Here is a 20495-nt window from a genome sequence, read left to right on the forward strand (position 1 = left end):
ATCACATCTTTGGAAGCCCTTTAGCCAGCCTCTGTTAGTCATCACTATACTCACAGGCTTAGGGCCAGTGCCATTCATGCTTTCCCCTGTTCTGCAGCAGACAGGACTGAGTTCCTCTAATCCCTGTTTTCCTTCCCCATCTCTCTAAAACCTTCTCTGAGGGAGGAACAGCTATAGTTTGGGGATAGTATAGCTTTAAGGAAACTTTTGGCAGATGCACACATGCTAACATCTGGGCAGTGTTAGCAGAATCCCAGAGGCCCCGACAAACCAGGAGCTACTCGTTCTAGGAACGTTAAAGTAGACGTTTCTTCTGATTGACGAGAAGAGCAGAAAAGAAGGAGAAAGAGAAAAAGGAGAAAGAAAAAGAGCACCCAAAAAATCCTAAAACAGGTAAGAACTGCTACTTCACCCCTCTATACTACATTACCCCATCTCACTACTATGGGGAGTGGGTGGCAAAGGAGAGCCAGGACTTGGGCAAAATCACTGGGGGCATGGCAGAGGTTTGGAACAAGTTCTTTTATGAAACCAGATCAAAAACTGCTTTTCATTTGTACCGTGACTTGGCTGCAGACATATGCTCTCACTACCTCCTCAGACTAAAATAGAGGGATGGATGAGTCCCCTCACCCAAGTCAAATTTCACTCTGAGATTGGAGAAGAGATGGGAAGGGAATGGACCACAAAATTAGTACTGGGTCTGGAAAAGGTAAGTCCCTGCTCTAGAACAAAGGGCTAAGACTGGATGTGGGAGAAGGGTCAGTGATTAGTTATCTAGCTGTTCATTGTCCTGTATCTCCCTTTAATTCCCTCTTTCTCCTCACTGTATTCCCTTTCTGCTTTTTATCTCTCTTTCCTTCAGCTCTGTTAGATTTTCTTTTCCTTCTAGTTTCTTTCCCACCTCTTTCCACTTTCCTTGTCTTCTTCTCTCCCTCTTATTGTTTTTCTAGTCTATTTCCTTTCCACTTTCTAGACAAAATCTGAAACCAGGTACCAATGAAATGGAAAATGAATTTTTGTCATACTTGGACTTCTTACATCTCTTTGGGACTCTGGTCAGAATGTGCCATATTCTTGTTTCTCCAAATCTAGGACTTACTTCTCCCCTGAGTGTGGCATTTCATTGAAAGCATGTGGGTGAATGGGTATTTGCCCGATGGGCCTGGTGGCCAGTTTATCCCAATGGCAGCAAGTTTTAATACTGCCATTTACTAAGTATTTACTCACTGAGAACCACAAAGCTTTCATCCCATTAGAGCAAGGACAGGACAGGAAGTGAGAAGAAAATTGATGCTTGCTCATCCTCTTCTCATGTACCACAGTAGGTGCTCCCTAACCTTGATGACTTCCTACTGGCTCAGCAGAGAAAAACTGGAAGGTTAGGCTGGACTTGAAGGCCAGAAAACACTACCAAAACACCAAGATTAAAATAGAAAGCTAAGAAAAGAGCTAGGGTATAATTACTGTCTGGGTGACTAAGGAAATGAAATATCCAACGCTTTCCAATTTGAAATTGATAATAATATAATATAATAATATCTAAGATATGACTTTTCCCTATATGTGAGGCAATAATCTATTTTATAAGAAAGTTACTATTATTATACCTATTGAATAGATAAGGAAACTGAGCCTCAGATAAAGGAATTTGTCCAAGACCCCAGAGCAAACAGGTGACACAGTTGTATTCAAATCAAGATCTGTATAATTCCAGATTTCAAGAACTTAGTCCATATGTGTTAATGCTTTCCTAGATGAGTAGTTAGAAAATAATAGTTGAATAGATGAAGTCATCAACTAGGAGCCTTGAGATAGCTGATCTCCCTACTGGTTCTATATGATATTATGTTGGTCTTTCCTATTCTCAGTACCTCTATGTCCCTTTCTATAAAATGTTCCTTGGAACATTTGCATCCTATATCACAAGGGTCAGGTGGGAATCAATTGTCTAATGTCCTCCTTCTGGGAAAAAAGTGATCATAAATAACAGTCTTTTTGTACAAGGTGGAAGATCCTGATAGGGTAGATAATATACAATTTCCTGAATGTAAAAATCTCTCTTCTTTCTTGCAGGTCCCACATTTCTTCTTCCCCTCACTTTTGGAAGCTCACTGATGGCTGATTTCTGAAAGTCCTTCCTTTGCCCTGGTATTTCTGGTCACATACCTCTATTCCTGCCTCCCTAACTTCCCCTTTCAAGGATGGCCCGTCCATTAACTCAAAGAGGAGCTCTCTCTCTGCTGCTCTTCCTATCTCCAATAGTGACACCAACATGGTATGTAGGTAAGTTCTTGGAGCAGTTACTTGTTTATTATTTCCAGGGAGCATAGGCCCTAGATCAAGACGTGGAGGAAGAAAGAGTTAGTCTGCAATAAGGGACACACTATATACAGATAATAACTATTCTTGACAATAAATATGGTTAAACATTTGCAACTAGCTACCAAGGGAGGCTTTTGAGGCATCCTGATGAAGTATTTGAAAATAGGCTAGACCAGCATAAAAATGAGACGATTGGAAAAGAGGGCCTTTGAGGTCATTGTCTCACCTGTTTCTGTACTTAGCTTCTCCCAAATCGTTTCCCAATATTAATTCCTTTGTGGATCCCATCTTAATACTCTTGTCAAGACCACAAAATTAGGCCTTGGGCCGCTTACCTCATTTGGAAAAAAATAAGGGAGAAAATCATTCCTTTCCTTCCTCTCTCACTCCAAGATCTTCCTTATTTATAGGATGAGATTTTTATAGCTCTTTCTGCCAAAGACGTTAATGGAAACACATATCACATTCTCTTAAACAGGAATTCCCCTGTTTATTCCAGTTTGTTCCTCAGTTCAGAAGGAATAGAGATTTCTGGATTCCTGAACATTCCACCTCTGCTCCTGGAAACATATGGAGCTGAAGAAAACAGACTCAGTGAAGAGAGGGAAAAAGAGAAGGGGAGGAATGAGAGAAGAATAATGAGGTAGCAGACAGAGGTTTTTGATGGGGCCCAGCTGGCATTCCAAGTGCTAAGAATATTTTGTGGCCTGCAGTGTCTGCCTTCATGGGGGCTGGGGAGAGTAGAGGAAGGAGATGGGCGCAACCATTAGGGTTAGAAAAATATCCAGCAATGAGTAAATAACAAACTGCTCTCATTACAGCTGCAGTCATTGCAGCTAAAATTTTCCACTTGCCTTAAGCTCCTGGTGGAGAACTTTGGCAGTAGCTCTGTTTGTCTGGAACAACTGCATAAAGCTTTCAAAAAATATGCAAACTTCTTCCCCTTTCTGGTTTAACCTGGCTTGGTAGGGGGAGAAGCACAAGGACTGATTTTGAGGTGAAGAAATTCAAGTTAAGCCCTTGGCAGAGTACACAATGTTTTGGGTTAAAGGAGCCCATGTCTTCATGAGATAATAGGTGCAGCTGTCTTTCCCCTTCTCCCCAAATAAATAAGACAAAAATCCAAGTATATTAGACAAAAATCAGTTAAAGACCATAGGGCTAAGGATTGGAGATTAGATAGCTCAAAGCCCAATTTTGAATACCTGCATGAAACTTGATGGAGTGCAAAGGCCTTTACCTTTCCAGGATGGAAGTCTGAGCTGCTGGGATCTGGAGAATAGGGCAGTTTTTTAAAACCTAGATTCTTTTGAAGTTCTCAAACGGCTGTTTTCAGAGATGGTACACCTCACTTTCACATGGATCTGCAGGGTTATTATTTCTTCTGAGGAGCCCTGGCCAACCCACTCGTTCTACCTCTTTATTCTTAGGAAGCTATTTGAGGAGAGAAATTTGGAGTTCCAATAATCCTCCCCCACTTCTGCTCCCTCATATTGCTAACTCAGCTGTCTGTTCATTCATTTATTTATTCATTCACTCAACAATATTTATTGAGTACTCTCCCATATTCATCCAGCACTGCTTTGTTCACTTCTATAGCCTTCCTCTTAAATGGGAATGGCACAAGGCAGGCTGCCAAGTGTGGATTCAGAGATAATCTGAAAAAGTATCCAGGATAAGCAGCAGGGTTGTCAAGGGTTAATAATATAAATAAAGCAAGAAGTGGGGTTAAAGGTATGTATTTGTATATTTGTACAGTTCAGGAAGTTAAACTGTATTTGTCATCATAAGTCAAGCATTAGTATGGATCTTAAAATAGTCTTCAACTATTTATAACCATATCTTTGTGAAGGGCAGTGCTAGAGGATCTGATTATGGAAGCTGAAGGAGCCCAGGAACAGACCACAGAGTAACCACTTGCTGATCTAAAGGGAACAGAGGAATGCCACCCAAACCATTCCCCCAAGGGCTGAAGAGGGACAAGCAGAATAACGTTGGGAGGATGCCCATTTAGTTTCATTCTTAGACTCCAAATTATCCCAACTTTTGCAAATACCAAGGACAGACAAAGAGGGGAAATGGAAAGGCTTAAAGTGGTAAGGTGACAAGAGCCCAGTCCTGTCACAAAGCAAACTTGGCACTCCACAACCTGGTGGAGACTGTAATTTTCTGAAATTGTGTCTTCCCCTCTGCTTTTCCACATCCCTGTAATTCTGGAATGATATAAAAAGCTTGGTGGGCTTTGATGACACACAAACCCACATATACCGAGAGAGAAAAGGCTGGATTGCAAGAAAGATTTTGGATTTTTATCCCTGCTGGATATTGTCAAAGGTTCTCTCCCCTACTACCATCTTCAGTGGAGTGCCTGAGTTTGGTACCTAGGGGTCACACAGAACTGGACTGAAATGTCTGTTCTACTTACTAGCCCAGAGACCTTGGGCTACTCCTTTAAACCCTGCCAAGCCCATTTCCTCCTCTGTACAATGGAGAATAATAATAGAATTTACCTCACCAGAATGAAGTAGATGTCATTAAAAGGTAATATATGCAATGTTCATGAAGTATGTCCTGAGTAACGTTAACAGTCATTGTTGTTGTTATAGTTGTTATTCAACCATAGGCCTCTAACATTCTCGTTTTCTCTTTTAGTAAACAGAGGCTTGCTCCCTACTGAGCAATTCTTCACAAGTAGCTCTGTAACAGGAGTAGGGAGACCTAATGCTTTAGGGAATCATACACATCTGGCCTCTTGTTTACAGGAGCTGTCTTAGAGGCTAATACTAAACTGAAACAACTGAAAGGAATTCTTTACCACCCCACCCCAAAAGAAACCTCCCTTGTGGGAAAAGAGAGAGCAAGGGAGATGAGGTGCGGGGAGAAATAAGGGGGAGTCAGAGAAAAACTGGAATGGAAAAACAGAAAAAAAATGAACTCTTTCCTCTGGAATTAGGGCAAACCAAAAAGGACATGATTTCATAATTCAAACTTTCAATTTGATTCATTCCCTTGTTCACCAAGTTAGACTGGTTTTCCCCCCCACCCCCGCCCCAGTCTGGGCTTGTGCAGAATGGAGAAATTTCATCATCTAGCCCTCTGCTCCACCCTTCAGTGCAGGAGGCCCTGTGCCTCTTCCCAGAGAAGAGGAAGGTGAGTGTGTGGTCTGAGCATTTACAGGCCAAAGGGCTTCGGCACTAAAGCCCAGCTCTGTCCTGGAAATGGGGAATTGTCTTCTGACTCAAGCATGGCTGGCTGCCCTTTTCCTGTGCGTGAGTTAGGGCTCAAGGAAGCTGGAAGGAGGGTTTCCGGTAACTGAACTCTGGAAAGGACAAAGTTGTTTTCCAGTTAGTTCTTACTCATGACTGATTTCCTGCAGTCTGGTTGAACACACTGTTTAGTCTTCCTGGTGGTGGCAGACCTGCCTCCACCAGGAGCTGGGTCACAGAAAGGGATGGGGGTAGATTGGGAATGTTCTCTAGCTCAGCAGCTCCCTGCTAACTCTCCTGGTGATTAGAGAAATGGCAAGTTTTTCCAAAGAACTGCCTTCTCTCTTCTCCGAGCCTGAAAAAAAACTGCTCTCAAAACTATTTCCTTTCCCCCTTGCTTTTAAGACATCCCTCTCTACCTTGGCATTCCAACCCCAGCAACAGCAACCAGGGAGTAAAAAGCTCAACCTGGGCCCTGTGGACTAAAGGGAGCTTGAGGAATTGTTACGTTCTGAGGACTGTGAGCAGGCCTGTCACTAGTGGGAAGAGCCTCACTCAGGCTCTACTTTTCCCTCCTTCATCGCGTAGCAGTCTATCCTCAGAACTTGATATGGAGGGTCAAGAAGTTTGATATTTTTACCTTTAATGGAGGATCCTAGTGTTACCAGTGAGCTCCCAACCGTGAGCTCACACTCAGTGCATGTCAGAGGCTAAAGTTTGCCCACAATAGTTCTGTTGCTTTACGATACAGAATTTCTCTCACTAATTAGCCACTTGACTCCTCATCCATGGAGTGTCATCTCCCCAAGCAGGGACAAAGTTGGGTAGGGAAGAAGGTTGGGAGAAACTTGAATGAGAGGTCACCACACCATCCTGTGTGTCTTCTTCATTTTAGGTTCAGGCTTCTATCCAGATGAAAGTTACAATGAAGTATATGCCGAAGAGGTTCCACAGGCCCCTGCCCTAGACTACCAAGGTAATTAATCCTCACTGCTCATCAGAATCTGGAAGGGTTTTTCCTGGCCTAAGACTTATACCCTTCCCTAAAGTATCCATCACCCAAGCTTGGCTTATATGTGCCAAAACTGTAGCTCAAGATATCCGAGGATGTAATTTCTGATCAGATTGGTTTCTGACTTGCTGTGTGACTTCGACTCTCTAGCCCTAAGTTTGCCCATCTATTTTTAATCAGTAATTATAATTTTGTGCTAAGTAATCTTGTGAGTGATATGAAGTCTAAGATATGGTTGCCCCCCTCAAGCAATTTACATTCTCTTGGAGCAAGGGGGTGATAAACTAGCTCTTGCAGAGGAATTAAGTGTGTAAACAATATGGTAGCAGTAAACACAATAGGAATTAAGAAAAGAAAAGAAGGAAAGGGGTCATGAAAGATGACATTTAGACTAGACCTAAAGTGATGGACATGACTGAGAGAACTGGAAAGAGGATTGGGGAGGGGGAGGTATTCCTGCAAAGCACAATGGCGAAATACATAAAGGCAAGAGCAAACCTGGTAGAGAAGGGAGTTAGAAAGACCAGACTCCCTGGAGGAATTAGAATGAGGAAGGAGTATAGAAAATAAAATTGAATATAAAGAGTGAGACCAAATTAAGAAAGGTCACTGATCTATGGACCCTTCAAGAAAGACAAGAGGACTATCTGTGAAGAATGCTGGATAGCGATTCCTGCACTGGAAGGGAGATTAGACTAGGTGAAATCTAGTATCCTTTCCAATTCTAAGATTCTCTGTTTCTTTGTTTTGCAAGCCACGCAGAAGTGTTTAGCCGTTGAGCTAGAAGCTATAAAGAGTGGTATTAGTCAACCAAAGAGGTGCTGATGCAAAATATCAGAAATCTGCTGGGTGTTATAAAGGGTATTTATTTGGGATAGGGACCTACAGATACCAGGCCATAAAGCATAAGTTACTTCCCTCACGAAAGTCTATTTGGAGCAAGATGGTTGATAACATCTGCAAGGGTTCAGGATTCCTGAGTTCCTACATTCCTGGAGCTTACTTTTCTCTGAGTTCAAGGTTCCTTTCTTCCTGGGGCTGGCTTCTCTTTCCTCCGTGAGCTCACTTCCCAGGGTTCCAGCTTAAGTCTTCGGCATTAAATGCCAACATCAAAACTCCAACATCAGAAAACCCTTAACTCTGTTCTTTGCCATGCCTTTTATCTGTGAGTCCCCACCCACCAAGGGGTGGAGACTCCACACCCTAATCATAACTCAGTCATGCCCAGGTACAGATCAGATTACAAGTATAACCCAATATTTCTTTTTGGAATTCATCAATAATATTAAACTGCTACAAAAGTCATTATATGTTCTTGCACAGAGGAGTGGCATGGTAAATGGTAATTTCAGAACATTAACCTAGTTGTGTAGTGAAAGGAAGATTTGAAGAAGTATAGAGGGTCAGGGAGACTCCAGAAATCTGTCACAGAAGATTAGCTAAAGACAATTGAGGGTAGAGGCAAAGAAATGCAGGGTAAGGATGAACCATAGTGACGTATCAAAGAAAAAGATGATAAGACTTGGCACAGATTTGATATACCAAGAGGCTAAGGGGAAAAAATGATATCAGAAAGCATCAGTCTGGAGGCCTGGGATAATTGTAAGACCCCTCTAGAAAGACTAGGTTAGAAAAGAAAATTGGTTTGGAAAGATTTCCTATAGGCAGTTGGAAATAGAAAGATGGAGTTTTCTGAGTCATCAGTTTAGATGAATGAGCTGTCAAAAGGAGCAGAGGGCCAAGGTCAGAGCTTTAGAAGACATGTACATATATGAGTCAGAGAAGAGGAGCCAGAAGTGGAGTGGTCAGTCAGGCAGAATAAGATCATAGTGTTATCTATCATATTATAGAAGCCACAGGAGAAGAGAGTTTTAAGGAAGGGGAAGGGGTAAGAGATCATCTATGTCAAATATAGCAAAAAGATGAAATTGAGGGTAGAGCAAATATTATATTTGTCAAGGAGGTAAATGGTGACATTTGAGGAAACAATTTCAATAGAGGAATGATCAGAGCTTTGGACTCTTCTATACTTCTCTATAGCTACCTTTTACTTGCCTTCTTTCCATTGCCAAATGGTCCACACCCATTGCCTCCCTGCCTTAGCACCCATTAACTTCTAAACTCCCTACAGGTCTGTTATCCACTCACAAATCTCCATGCTGAACTGACAGCTCTTTAAGATCAAAACTCCCTCCCAAAGACCAAATCGCATGGCCCTTTCTTGAGAGCTCAGTCTCTCAGTAACACCTTTCCTTTTTCTTCCTTGGGTCCCATGACATTTCACTATTCTGTTCATAGTTGTAGCCAATAATGATGATGCACTCTCTGATGGTGGTGAAAATATAGAGCATGAGACTGGAATCTGAAATTTGGGCAACCTTGACCTGTCTCCTGAGCTCCTGGGCTACATCTCCAACTGCTGCTGGACACTTCCATTTGGAGATGTTTAAAACTAAATTCTTTCATCTTCCCTGAAAAAGGCTTTTATCAGCTGACCTTCCTGTTTCTGATCATGGTACCATCATTGTTTTAGTTAGTTGGATTTGCAAATACATTATGTCACCATTAATAGCTCTTGTCACCTCTAACCTTTTTCTCATCACCGTCTCACCAGTCATTCACCAAAACATGTGGTTTCCTTATTAATTCATGGAATTAATACTTTTATTACCTCATGACTGGATAATGGTAATTGCTGCCTAATTGGATTCTCTGATTCAGGTTTCTACCTTTCCCAAATCTGGTTGCCCACTATGACTTTTTTTTTTATCAGAATCTGGCCTTGGCTTAGTTTCCTAACATGATAATTTATTTCTCCTTCCCCCCAAAAATAAGTCTGTGCTTCAGCTCACAATGACCTTGCCTTCATCCATTCATTTTTTCATTCATTTATTCAATAAACATTTATTGAGTGCCTACTATGAACCTCTTCTGAAATGTACTGCCTCTTTGGTTTACTTTTTATTACTCTCAAAGTAATTGTTATCTGTTTAAACGAAGGGGCCATGCATGACACTCTCACAAAACTATGTAAAAAGTAGGTGTTCAAGAAATGTTTACTGACTGGTTGGCATCCTAAGAACAGAAGCCAGAATGTAGGAGAATGTAAATTGGAGAAGTAGATAGGGACAAGCAACAGATGCAGAAGGTACTTTCAAGGGGTCTGGCAGCCCTATGATTGATATCAACCTGCTTCATTGTTTATTTTTAAATTAGCACAAAGGCTTTTAGAAATGTATAAGCCACATGGTAGCCATTGACCTTGAGATCTAGTGTTTCACTGCTCTGTGTGTGACTTAGTCTCAGTGCATAAAATGAATTGAGTAAGATTAACAAAGATTAGTGGGGAGCAGTGGCAGAGAAAAGTACAGTCTGATGTCTCAGGCTTCCTTGTAAGGTCTTTGTGATTTCATAATCAGTAGCCCTGCAACTGTAGTGCTTAAGAGACTTTCTGTGATTGGAAACTGGTGTCTCTTCTAGATGGCAGTTGTGTGTCACTGCCACAGGCTCGAAACTGTTGCTGGAAGCCACAACTTGTTGTTTGAAAGGGATGAGATGGTGGCTCAAACCTAGACACTGATTTAAGGAATATTATCCCCAGGGTTAGATATTTTATACATGCAATTTCATGTGATTCTCACAACAGCACTATGAAAAAGGTTTATTATCCCCATTTTACATATCAGGAAACTGACACTCAGGGAAGATAAATTTGGAGAGTCACAGAGCTTGGAGGTGGTAGTGCAGGAATTTAAACCCAGGTCCATCTGACCGCAAAGCCAAATTCATTCCACCTCTTTCATCAAAAATGTAACTTATTGTTTCAACAAGGATCAAGAAGAAGAATAATAGTTAACTGGTTAAAAAACAAACAAACAAAAACCCAGATTACTATTTTAGAGCAAACCGCCCAACCCATGTAGAGTTTGGTACCATTTTCACTAACTTGGAATCTTCTTTCATTTCCATATCCTGATTCTTATCTTCTGGAAAAACAACAACAACAACAACAAACACCTTCTCTGAGGTGTGCCCTCAGCCCTCTGGGCCTCTGCTTTCCTGGCAGCTTGCCTTAGCCCCAGGCAAGGTAGTCACTCTACCTGAGTACTGCAGGGACAGTACCTTGGTACTGCAGGGACAGATGCTGGACACTGTATGTCCGGCCATGGCCCACTGGGTGGACTGGGGGAGAGTGTAAACTACAATGTAAACCATTATCCATGTGGTGCAGCAGTGCTCCAAAATGTATCCCCCAAATGCAATGAATGTCCCACGAGGATGAAAGAGGTTGTTGATGTGGGAGGAGTGGGGTGGGGGGTTGGGGGGTATAGGGGGACCTCTTATATTTTTTGAATGTAACATTTTTTTAAAAAAATAGAGGAAAAAATGATAGGAACACAAAGAAGGAGGGGAAAAAAGACCCTTTCAACACTTTTCAGCATTTCCTTTTCTTTACTAGCCCTGAAAAGAGACCTGTGAATAGCTACTGAGAGCAGAGACCATGGGCCAGAGTTCAAATTCCAGTTCTTCCACTTTCCAGTTCTTTGACCCTGGACAAACATCTTTATGTGCCAGGCACCATGCCATGTATTATATAAGTTATTTCACTTAAATACATTGCATGCTTATTATGTAGTGATATGGCAAGATCTCTAAAATACGTTGTTATGCCGGTGGACTTGGCCCAGTGGTTAGGGCATCCGTCTACCACATGGGAGGTCCGCAGTTCAAACCCCGGGCCTCCTTGACCCATGTGGAGCTGGCCCATGTGCAGTGCTGATGTGTGCAAGGAGTGCCGTGCCATGCAGGGGTGTCCCCCACGCAAGAAGTGCGCCCCGTAAGGAGAGCCGCCCAGCACGAAAGAAAGTGCAGCCTGCCCAGGAATGGTGCCGCACGCACAGAGAGCTGACACAACAAGATGATGCAACAAAAAGAAACACAGAGTCCCGTGCCGCTGACAACAACAGAAGCGGACAAAGAAGACAACGCAGCAAATAGACACAGAGAACAGACAACTGGGGTGGGGGCGGGGAAGGGGAGAGAAATAAATAAATAAATAAATCTTTAAAAATAAATAAATAAAAATAAAATACATTGTTATGTTTAAAAAAAAGAAATAGAGAGAACAGTGGGTTCTATATGTTTAAAAAAGAGAGGGAAATGTAAGAATCTATACCAATATTTTCTTTATATGCAGAAAGAAATTAATAGTGGTTCTTTGAGGGAAGCTCACTGGGGTAGGAGCAGGGGTGGGAGAGAGACTTTTTATTGTGCATCTTACTTTTTGGGTTTTGAACTATGTGGTATGTTTCCTCTTTTTAAATTTAAGTATGTACTTCAAAACAACAGCCTAATATGCTTCAGTAGCAAATATTGTAGTTAGAAAGAACATGGGCTTTAGGGCTAGACAAAGCTTGTGTTCAAATTTCAGCTCTGCCACTTATTTGCTGAGGGACCCTGGGCAAGTTACTTCCTCATCTTCAAAATAGGGATAAACATCTGTCTACCCCACAGGGTTGTTTGTAGAACTAAATGAGGTGATGTATATGAAAGTGAAAATATACAGCATGGTACCTAGCACATAGTAGTTACACAATGAAGACTTATACTTTCCCTTCCAAACATTTTCACCATGTAGTATTTAGCCATATTCTTAGGTTCAGTTTCAGCACTCTTTGGGTACAGTTGTTCAGCCAGTCATGAATCTCCTCAACTGTACTGTCACCTCTGTTTTGCCACATGTCTCACTTCCCACATACTTTATCCACCATTTCCCCTGCTCTACCAGTATGGTGACCTAACCCAAACAAGAAATGAGTTCAGTCTGGAATTACTTGTTCTTGAGGGCTCCTAGAGATTACTTCTTTTTCTAACTGCTTATAAATCTTAGGTTTAAAAATTCTAGAACACTATGCTATCAGTGCTGTCAATCTCATCAGGCTACAGTTTCCTTATTTGAAAATTGGGTTAGTGTTTGTCCATCTCCAGCCTTCCAACATGTTTTCTTTGTGCCAGGATTCCTCTAGGCCAGCAAATTTGAACTTATTTTCAATAGCTGTGCACTCTCTTATTGTCTCAGCATTTCTCCCAAGTGTAGTTCTCCTTGCCATGATTATTTGTTCTACTTCATTCTAATCTGATGTTTATTTGCCCTGACAGAATATGGGAGCCAAAGAGGATGGGAGTAATTGTTGAGATCCCAGCATCCCTTGTAAAGTCTTTGAGATGTGTGTTGTGACTGTATAATCAACAGCTCTGCAACTCTAGTGCTTCAGAGACTTTTTGTAATTTGGTGATGGTGTCTCCAGAAGGCAGCCAGGTATCACTGCCACAAGCTCAAAGCAAGCGCTGGAAGCCACAAGCATGTTGCTGCTTGAAGAATAGTTTTCTCACTGTCATCTGCCATCATTCTCTAATTGTCCTCAAGCAGAGACTCTAGCCCTTATTGTTCTTTTTGGTCCTGATGTGCTTTTCTCAACCCCCCCTTTTGTGTGTGAACTGCATCAGCTCATTTGGGGTTTACCCTTTACATCCCTAGGCTAACATATCTGTGCCATTCTTATCTATGCATCTTGGACAGATGACCCTTCTCTTGTTTATATATCCCTTTAAAATCCAAACCACTCTTCAGTTATTTTGTATAGCCAAGGAGGCATTTTTATTGTGTCTTTATGATTTAATGACCCTATAACCTTTTGTGCTCAGGTCTAAGCTGGGATCCAATCTAAGAATCCTTCTCTGATGTCACATGCACTTCCTCTAACTTTTATCTTCATGTTATTTTTTAAAATTTATTTTGAATTTACATACAGTGAAATTCACTATTTTTGATGTCCAGTTCTATGAGGGTTTTTTTGGTTATTTTTTGTCTTTATTTTTTTAATATTACATTAAAAAAAATGAGGTCCCCATATACCCCCTGCCCCCCTCACCCCACTCCTCCCTCCATAACAACAATCTCCGCCATCATCATGAGACATTCATTGCATTTGGTGAATACATCTCTGAGCACCACTGCACCTCATGGTCAATGGTCCACATCATAGCCCACACTCTCCCAGAGTCCACCCAGTGGGCCATGGGAGGACATACAATGTCCGATAACTGTCCCTGCAGCACCACCCAGGACAACTCCAAGTCCCAAAAACGCCCACATCTCATCTCTTCTTCCAATTCCCTACCTCCAGCAGCCACCATGGCCACTTTCTTCACAGCAATGCCACATTTTCTTCGATTACTAATCAAATCACAATAGTTCATGAATAGAATATCAGTAAGTCCACTCTCATCCATACTCTATTCCTCCATCCTGTGGACCTTGGAATGGTTGTGACCACTCCACATCTATATCAAGAGGGGGCTTAGATTCCACATGGATGCTGGATGCAATTCTCCTACTTTCAGTTGTAGGCCCCCCTTGCTCCCTGGTATGGTGGTTGACCTTCTTCCCCTCCATATTGGCTGAGTGGCAGTCCTATGAGTTTTGACAAATGCATGGAGTCATGTAACTACCACCATAGTTCCCAATAGACATTCCATTACTTCAAAACCGTGCCTGGTACTGCCCCTTTGAGGTTATTCCCTACATGTTCCCCTGATCTCTGCCAGCTACTGATTTATACTCTATCCCTATTTTTTTTTCACTGTTTCATTTTGTTTTTAATTTTTTTTCTTTATTTTCTTTTAAATGTTATGTTCAAAAAATATGAGGTCCTCATATACCCCCCCCCACCTCACCCACGCCCTCCTCCATCAACAAACTCTTCCATCATTGTGGCACATCCACTGCACCTGGTGAATACATTCTGGAGAACCGCTGCAGCACATGGACAGTGGTCTACATTGTTAGTCCACACTCTCCCTCAGTCCATCCAGTGGGCCACGACAGGACACACAACGTGCAGCATGTCACACAAATGGCATCTTACACTATGTAGCCATTTGAGTCTGGCTTCTTTCACTTTGCAAAATGCATTTGAGATTTATCCATGTTGTTGAGTGTATCAGTAATTCATTCCATTGTATGAATGAACCTCAGTTTGTTTAACCATTCACCCATAGAAGGACATCTAAGTTATATCCTGCTTTTGGCAATTATGAATAGAGCTACTTGGAACATTTGTGAGCAGGCTTTGTGTGAGTACAGGTTTTCATTTCACTTGGGCAAATACTTAGAAGTGGGAGTGCAGAGTCTTATGGTAAGTGTAAATTTACTTTTATTTAAAAAATACCAAAATATTTTCCAAAGTGGCTGTATCATTTTATACTCCCAACAGCAATATGTGAGAGTTCCAGTTTCTTTGTATCACACCAGCACTTGGTGTTGCCAGTGTTTGTTTGATTTTAACAACCTCATAAGAGAATAATGGTATCTCATTTTTGTTTTAATTTGCATTTCTCTAATGAGGCTGAATATCTTTTCATTTGCTTATTTGCCATTGGTATATCTTCCTCAGTGAAATGCCTGTTCATGTCTTTTGCCTATGTTCTAACTAGATTGCTGGCTTTTTTACTGTTGAGTTTTCAGAGTCTTTATATATTCTAGATAACGGTCCTTTGTTGGATATGTGGTTTTCAAATATTTTCTCCCCATTTATGGCTTGTCTTTTCATCTCTTATCTGTGAATTTCACAGAACAAAAGTTTTTAAATTTTGATTGGATCCAGTGTATTGATTTTTATTTTCTTTTATGGATTGTGCTTTTGGTGTCATATCTAAGAGTTCTTTGCCTAGCCCTAGATCTCAAAGATTTTCTCCTGTTTCTTTTTCTAAATGTTTTACAGTTTTACATTTAAGTTTGGGATACATTTTGAGTTAATTTTTGTAAAAGGTGTGACTTAAGTGGAGGTTCATTTGTTTGCCTGCAGATGTGTAATTGTTCCAGCACCATTTGTTCAAAAGGCTATCTTTCCTCCATTGAATTTCTTTTGAAGCTTTGTCAAAAACCAGTTGAGACACTACACAGTGAGCCCTAAGTTAAACCATGGACTTTTGGTAATTGTACAATTCTAAAAACATGCTATCATTGATTGTAATAAATGTTCCACACCAATGCAAGCTGTTGGTGGCAGGGTGGTGTACGGGAATCCTATATTTTAGAAATGATTGTTCCGTAAACCCACAACTTCTCTAATAAAGAAAAAAAAAACAGTTGGGCAAACTTGTGTGATTGTATTTCTGGGCTTTCTATTCTGTACCATTGATCGGTGTTTCTATCCTTTTGCCAATACCACACTGTCAAGATAACTGTACATCTAGCTTACTTCTCTTCTATTACTACAGCCCCCCGATGGTGTTATACATTAAATATCCAGGATGGAGAAGCCACATGCTACTCACCAAGGGGAGGAAATTATCACAGCAGCCTGGGCACTCGTTGTGAGCTCTCCTGTGATCAGGGCTTCCGACTGATAGGACGGAGGTCGGTGCAATGCCTGCCAAGCCGCCGTTGGTCTGGAACTGCCTACTGCAGGCGTAAGTTGTGTGCATTTGTTGACATGCATATATACGAGAAAAGACAACCAGTTACTACTGAGAGTATATGCCTAGAGGCGTTGCCATGCCCTTTTCTCCTGTGTGAAATGGGAATTTTCCCAGAGTCCCTTAACAGTGTCTTTCCCCATCCTAACATTATAGCTCATTTTCTCTCCATGGGGTCACTGCCCAAACAAAATGAGCATTTAAAAAGCAGCCAGTCCTGCTGAACCTGAGAGACCAGGAGTGCATGTAGGAAGAAGGAACTAAGACTTGGGCCTAGGCCAGCTGTGGACCAGGGTCTTCCCGGTCCATAGTCTCAGGATTTTTCCCACTTGGAGTAAACTGCAATACTTTCTTAGAAAGCATGGCAGTAAAACTGAGACATCTGCTACTCTTTATTTTCTTCTGAAAATGAAGAAGAATTCCAAAGACTAGAATGTGGGAATGCTAATAAACACATATTCCAATTCATGCCCCCCTTCGACTCCCAAATCCCTACCTCTTACTCAAGCTCTATAACTTAGTCCCTTTTAGTGGCTGAGTTTTGTTTGTCCATCTGTCCATCACTGAATACCATTTTTAGGGCACCCTTGTGTGCAGGATGCCGTATTGGTCACTTTGGGAGCTTACTCACTTCCTCGGTTGCCCCAGGTTGCTTGAAACTAATGGGGCTCAAACATGAATATGTGCATACGAATGTAGTATAACTGGACAAACAAATGCTGGGCACTTGAGAGAAATGGGGTTGGTCAGAGAAGATGTGGAGGAGAGAAGAAAGTCACCATACCCCTCTGAGTAACTGTAATTAATTTGATTTAAAGCCTTCATTGCCAAAATAAATTTTTATTTAAAAATAAAACCAGTTTAAAGAAGGGCAGACTAGGTACTTTCAGGTGCCTAGAATTAGTTAATGACTGCATTTGAGCACTGATTCTAGCTTTGACTTTTCTAGTAAGAGACAAAAGGGCAAACCCTTTAGATCTATCCCTTTCACAGTTATCTAATCCTAAGTAAACAAATTCATTTGAAGAGTCAAATCTTTTTTCTTGGCCCAGATTTCAAGGGGATCATTTTTGCATGGGTCTATACCCAAGGGGTACTGGAAAACATAATAGGCAATAATCGTCATCTGGTTGGGCTACAAACAATAGGAACATAGCTTATGTCTACTCTTTCTTCAAAGCTCCAACAATTAAACTTATGCAAGGCTATAGAATTTAGACCACCTAGACGAATGTTATGGCTCATCTCCTCCTCTCAAGTATCTGATCTCTCAAACAAGACATTGGCAAGCACAGGCTCATGGTGGCAGGCTCTGCTTCTGGCACATGTGGTGTCTAAAGCACATGTCTTGTTCTTTAATCAAACACAACCACAACCAAACCTGACCTGACTTGTAGTTTCACCCGGATGTACTTCCGCATGTGAGGGAGCTTTGGCTGAGGAGTGTCTATGTTAGTGCCAAAATTATACTCAAAATGTGCTTTGAATTTACTTCAGGGGAACGAGCATTGGAAGAAAAACTAATAGTTGCTGAGACCCTAAATGAGCCCAGAGGTTTATATGTGTTGTCTCATTTAGTCTAAACAGTCCTATGAGGTACCACATTTTACAGATGAAAACACTGAGACTGAGAGAAATGAGCTAACTTGCTCAAGTCACAGAACTAGTAAGAGGAGGTCTGATTCCAAAGTCTATGTACTTGGGTAAGTAATTTACTTCCTTAAGACTAACATGAGTGCTGCTGTACTGTATAATACGAAAATTAAAAGGTAATTAGACTGCTAAGGTTTCCACTATAGATGAAAGAAAAAGAAGGTTCACGAGATTTCTGTCTGTCTGACTGTGGCAGCCAAGATTCCATGGGAGAATACAGGAAATTCTAAAAGCATGGGGAAGAGGAAATAATCTTTGCAACTCAGAAATAAGTTTAAAATCAACAAAAAGAAAAAAGAAAAAAAAGGTAATTAGGCATAAAAATATAAGGGCCGTTTGGGTAGGGTTTCTGTACTTTCTGCTGTCTCTGAGATGGTTCTCTCTGTGCTAGAAGCTCAGGCATCACCTCCAGATATGCCACAGGCCACTGAGCTTGCCACTTGGTTTTTTCTTAGAGGTAAGATGCCGTGCACTGCCATTTATCACTAGTGGCACCTACACCTGCACAAATGGGGTGCTTCTTGATTCCCGCTGTGACTACAGCTGCTCCAGTGGCTACCACCTGGAAGGTGACCGCAGCCGAATCTGCATGGAAGACGAGCGATGGAGTGGAGGCGAGCCTGTATGTGTAGGTAAATGCTAGTCTCTCCCAGCTATCCTGCTGCAGGAACCACTGGGTACTGTATCCACAGAAGATGTGGAATTCTCACCATAGAGGGAATTCTTGTTTGCTATGAGGGTGGCACTGTTGGTACATGCTTAACAAAGTGATCATTTCCCCTGAAGTGGGGCTTCCTTCCCCAGTTTCTCTGAGCATCTTGAATGGCGAATGCATCTTTTACCTATCTGGTGATGTGGAATTGTTTCCATGGGTCCTCTCCAGGGAAGACAGGGGACCCAGGATTCAGCATTTGATTTCTGACCTTGGCAGATATAGATCCACCCAAGATCCGTTGTCCCCACTCACGTGAGAAGATAGCAGAGCCAGAGAAACTGACTGTTCGAGTATACTGGGATCCACCCTTGGTGAAAGATTCTGCTGATGGTACCATCACCAGGTGAGCCCTAGTAATAAATGCCCCTTATTCCTCCCAGCGGCTTCTCCCAGTCCCTCAGGCTGCTCACACTGAGCTTCACAGGCTGAGGCCAGAGTGATGGTGTGCTCTGACCCTGCTCCTAAGGGTCTCTCATCAGTAGCTCTTTCACCCTGTCTCATGCAGGGTGACACTTCGGGGCCCTGAGCCTGGCTCTCACTTTCCCGAAGGAGAACATGTGATTCGTTACTCTGCTTATGACCGAGCCTACAACCGGGCCAGTTGCAAGTTTATTGTGAAAGTACAAGGTCAGAAAGAATTCTTCAGTTAATATTATTCATTATTGCTGCTCTACCATGGCCTTCTAGAGGCCACCACAACCCTCTCCTCTTTATGCTTGAAACAGATATGTCTTGCTTATATGGGGAGAAGACAAAACAAGTTCACCAAACAGGATTTCCAGGAAGCCTGCATTGTACATACACTGCATGTTTCAGAAACCTTGACTCCCCAATAAGACTTTCTTAGTCTCCTAAATATATATAAAAATGACAAAACTCCTCTGTATTCATTTCTTTTCTTCACCTTCTAATTCTCAAATCTAATTCGTCTTCCTTCTCACTGTTTCACCTATGCTGAAATTGGTGATGTTGGTTGTCTGATACTTCATCTTTGTGTTGTATTATTTTGATTTTCTCATTGTAAAAATAATTCATGCTCATTGTAGAACATTTGGAAAATAAAGAAATATATACAGGAAAAAAATCTATCATCCCATCATCCAGAGGCAATTGCTATTAACCGTTTGGTATTTTTCTTCCAGTCTTTTTTCTATGCAGACCTTTTAAAAAATATATAAAATTGAGATTATACTGTGTATTCAGTCTTAGCTCACTATTTTTTGCTTTTCATTGCAAGTAGCTTTCCATCTTCTTTTAAAATTTTCCAGAAATATTTTTAATGACAACGTAATATTCTGCTCTAAGGATACTTGGCAATGTGCTTAACTCTTCTCCCACTGATGGGCATTGAAGTTGCTTCCTATTTATTTTTGCTACTACAAGTAATTCTGTAAGGTAGTCTTCTTTATAGAGAATGTCCATAAAGTCTGGATAATATTTTTTCCAGATTAATAAGGTCTTTTGATTTACTCACCTGTGTTTCTAGACTTCATGGACACCTTTGTCTATATTTCAGATTTAACTCCTTAAGGAAGGAAAACTCTAGTTCCATCCCTGGCCATTGGAAACAGAGAAAGAAGCCATTCAATCTGATCATCCTAGGTCTTCTGGTCTAGAAATCCCTGCATGGGTACCCTCCTTACCTTTTTTTTCCTAAGAGAAATACCAAAGCCCCCAACTTGAGCTCTTCCCTGACAGTGAGACGCTGCCCAACTCTGAAACCACCACAGCATGGTTACCTCACCTGCACCTCAGCAGGGGACAATTATGGTGCCACCTGTGAATACCACTGTGATGGTGGTTATGACCGCCAAGGGACCTCCTCCCGGGTCTGTCAGTCCAGTCGCCAGTGGTCAGGATCACCACCCATCTGTGCTCGTGAGTAAAAGCATGGGATGCAGAGAAGGGACACAGTGATCAAGGGGTACTTTGAAGGATCTCCTCATGGCACAGGGATCCAATGTGTCTGATGTGGGAATGGGAGGGGTGTGGTTCTGAGATATGTATATTTTAAGAGCCAATGTTCCCCCATAGAAAACTCCTACCCCAAGAAGGGTTTAAAGTCTCCAAGTGTTCTTTCAGGATTTCCCCCTTGAGAAGGGAG

General features: G+C 41.7%; 1 protein-coding gene across 1 annotated transcript in view; it reads left to right on the top strand.

Annotated features, from left to right (window-relative positions):
• The window catches only part of SRPX2 (sushi repeat containing protein X-linked 2), a 26674-nt gene continuing 6179 nt past the window's right edge, over positions 1-20495 (top strand). Inside the window, exons 1-8 of the mRNA XM_004476375.5 lie at positions 1-393; positions 2077-2286; positions 6427-6507; positions 15826-16017; positions 18132-18308; positions 18608-18734; positions 18897-19018; positions 20090-20269. Coding sequence (XP_004476432.1) covers positions 2205-2286; positions 6427-6507; positions 15826-16017; positions 18132-18308; positions 18608-18734; positions 18897-19018; positions 20090-20269 — 961 coding nt within the window. The 5' untranslated portion in view covers positions 1-393; positions 2077-2204. The remainder of the gene's footprint in view (positions 394-2076; positions 2287-6426; positions 6508-15825; positions 16018-18131; positions 18309-18607; positions 18735-18896; positions 19019-20089; positions 20270-20495) is intronic.

Source organism: Dasypus novemcinctus, chromosome X (genome assembly GCF_030445035.2).
Source record: "Dasypus novemcinctus isolate mDasNov1 chromosome X, mDasNov1.1.hap2, whole genome shotgun sequence".
Lineage (NCBI taxonomy): Eukaryota > Metazoa > Chordata > Mammalia > Cingulata > Dasypodidae > Dasypus > Dasypus novemcinctus.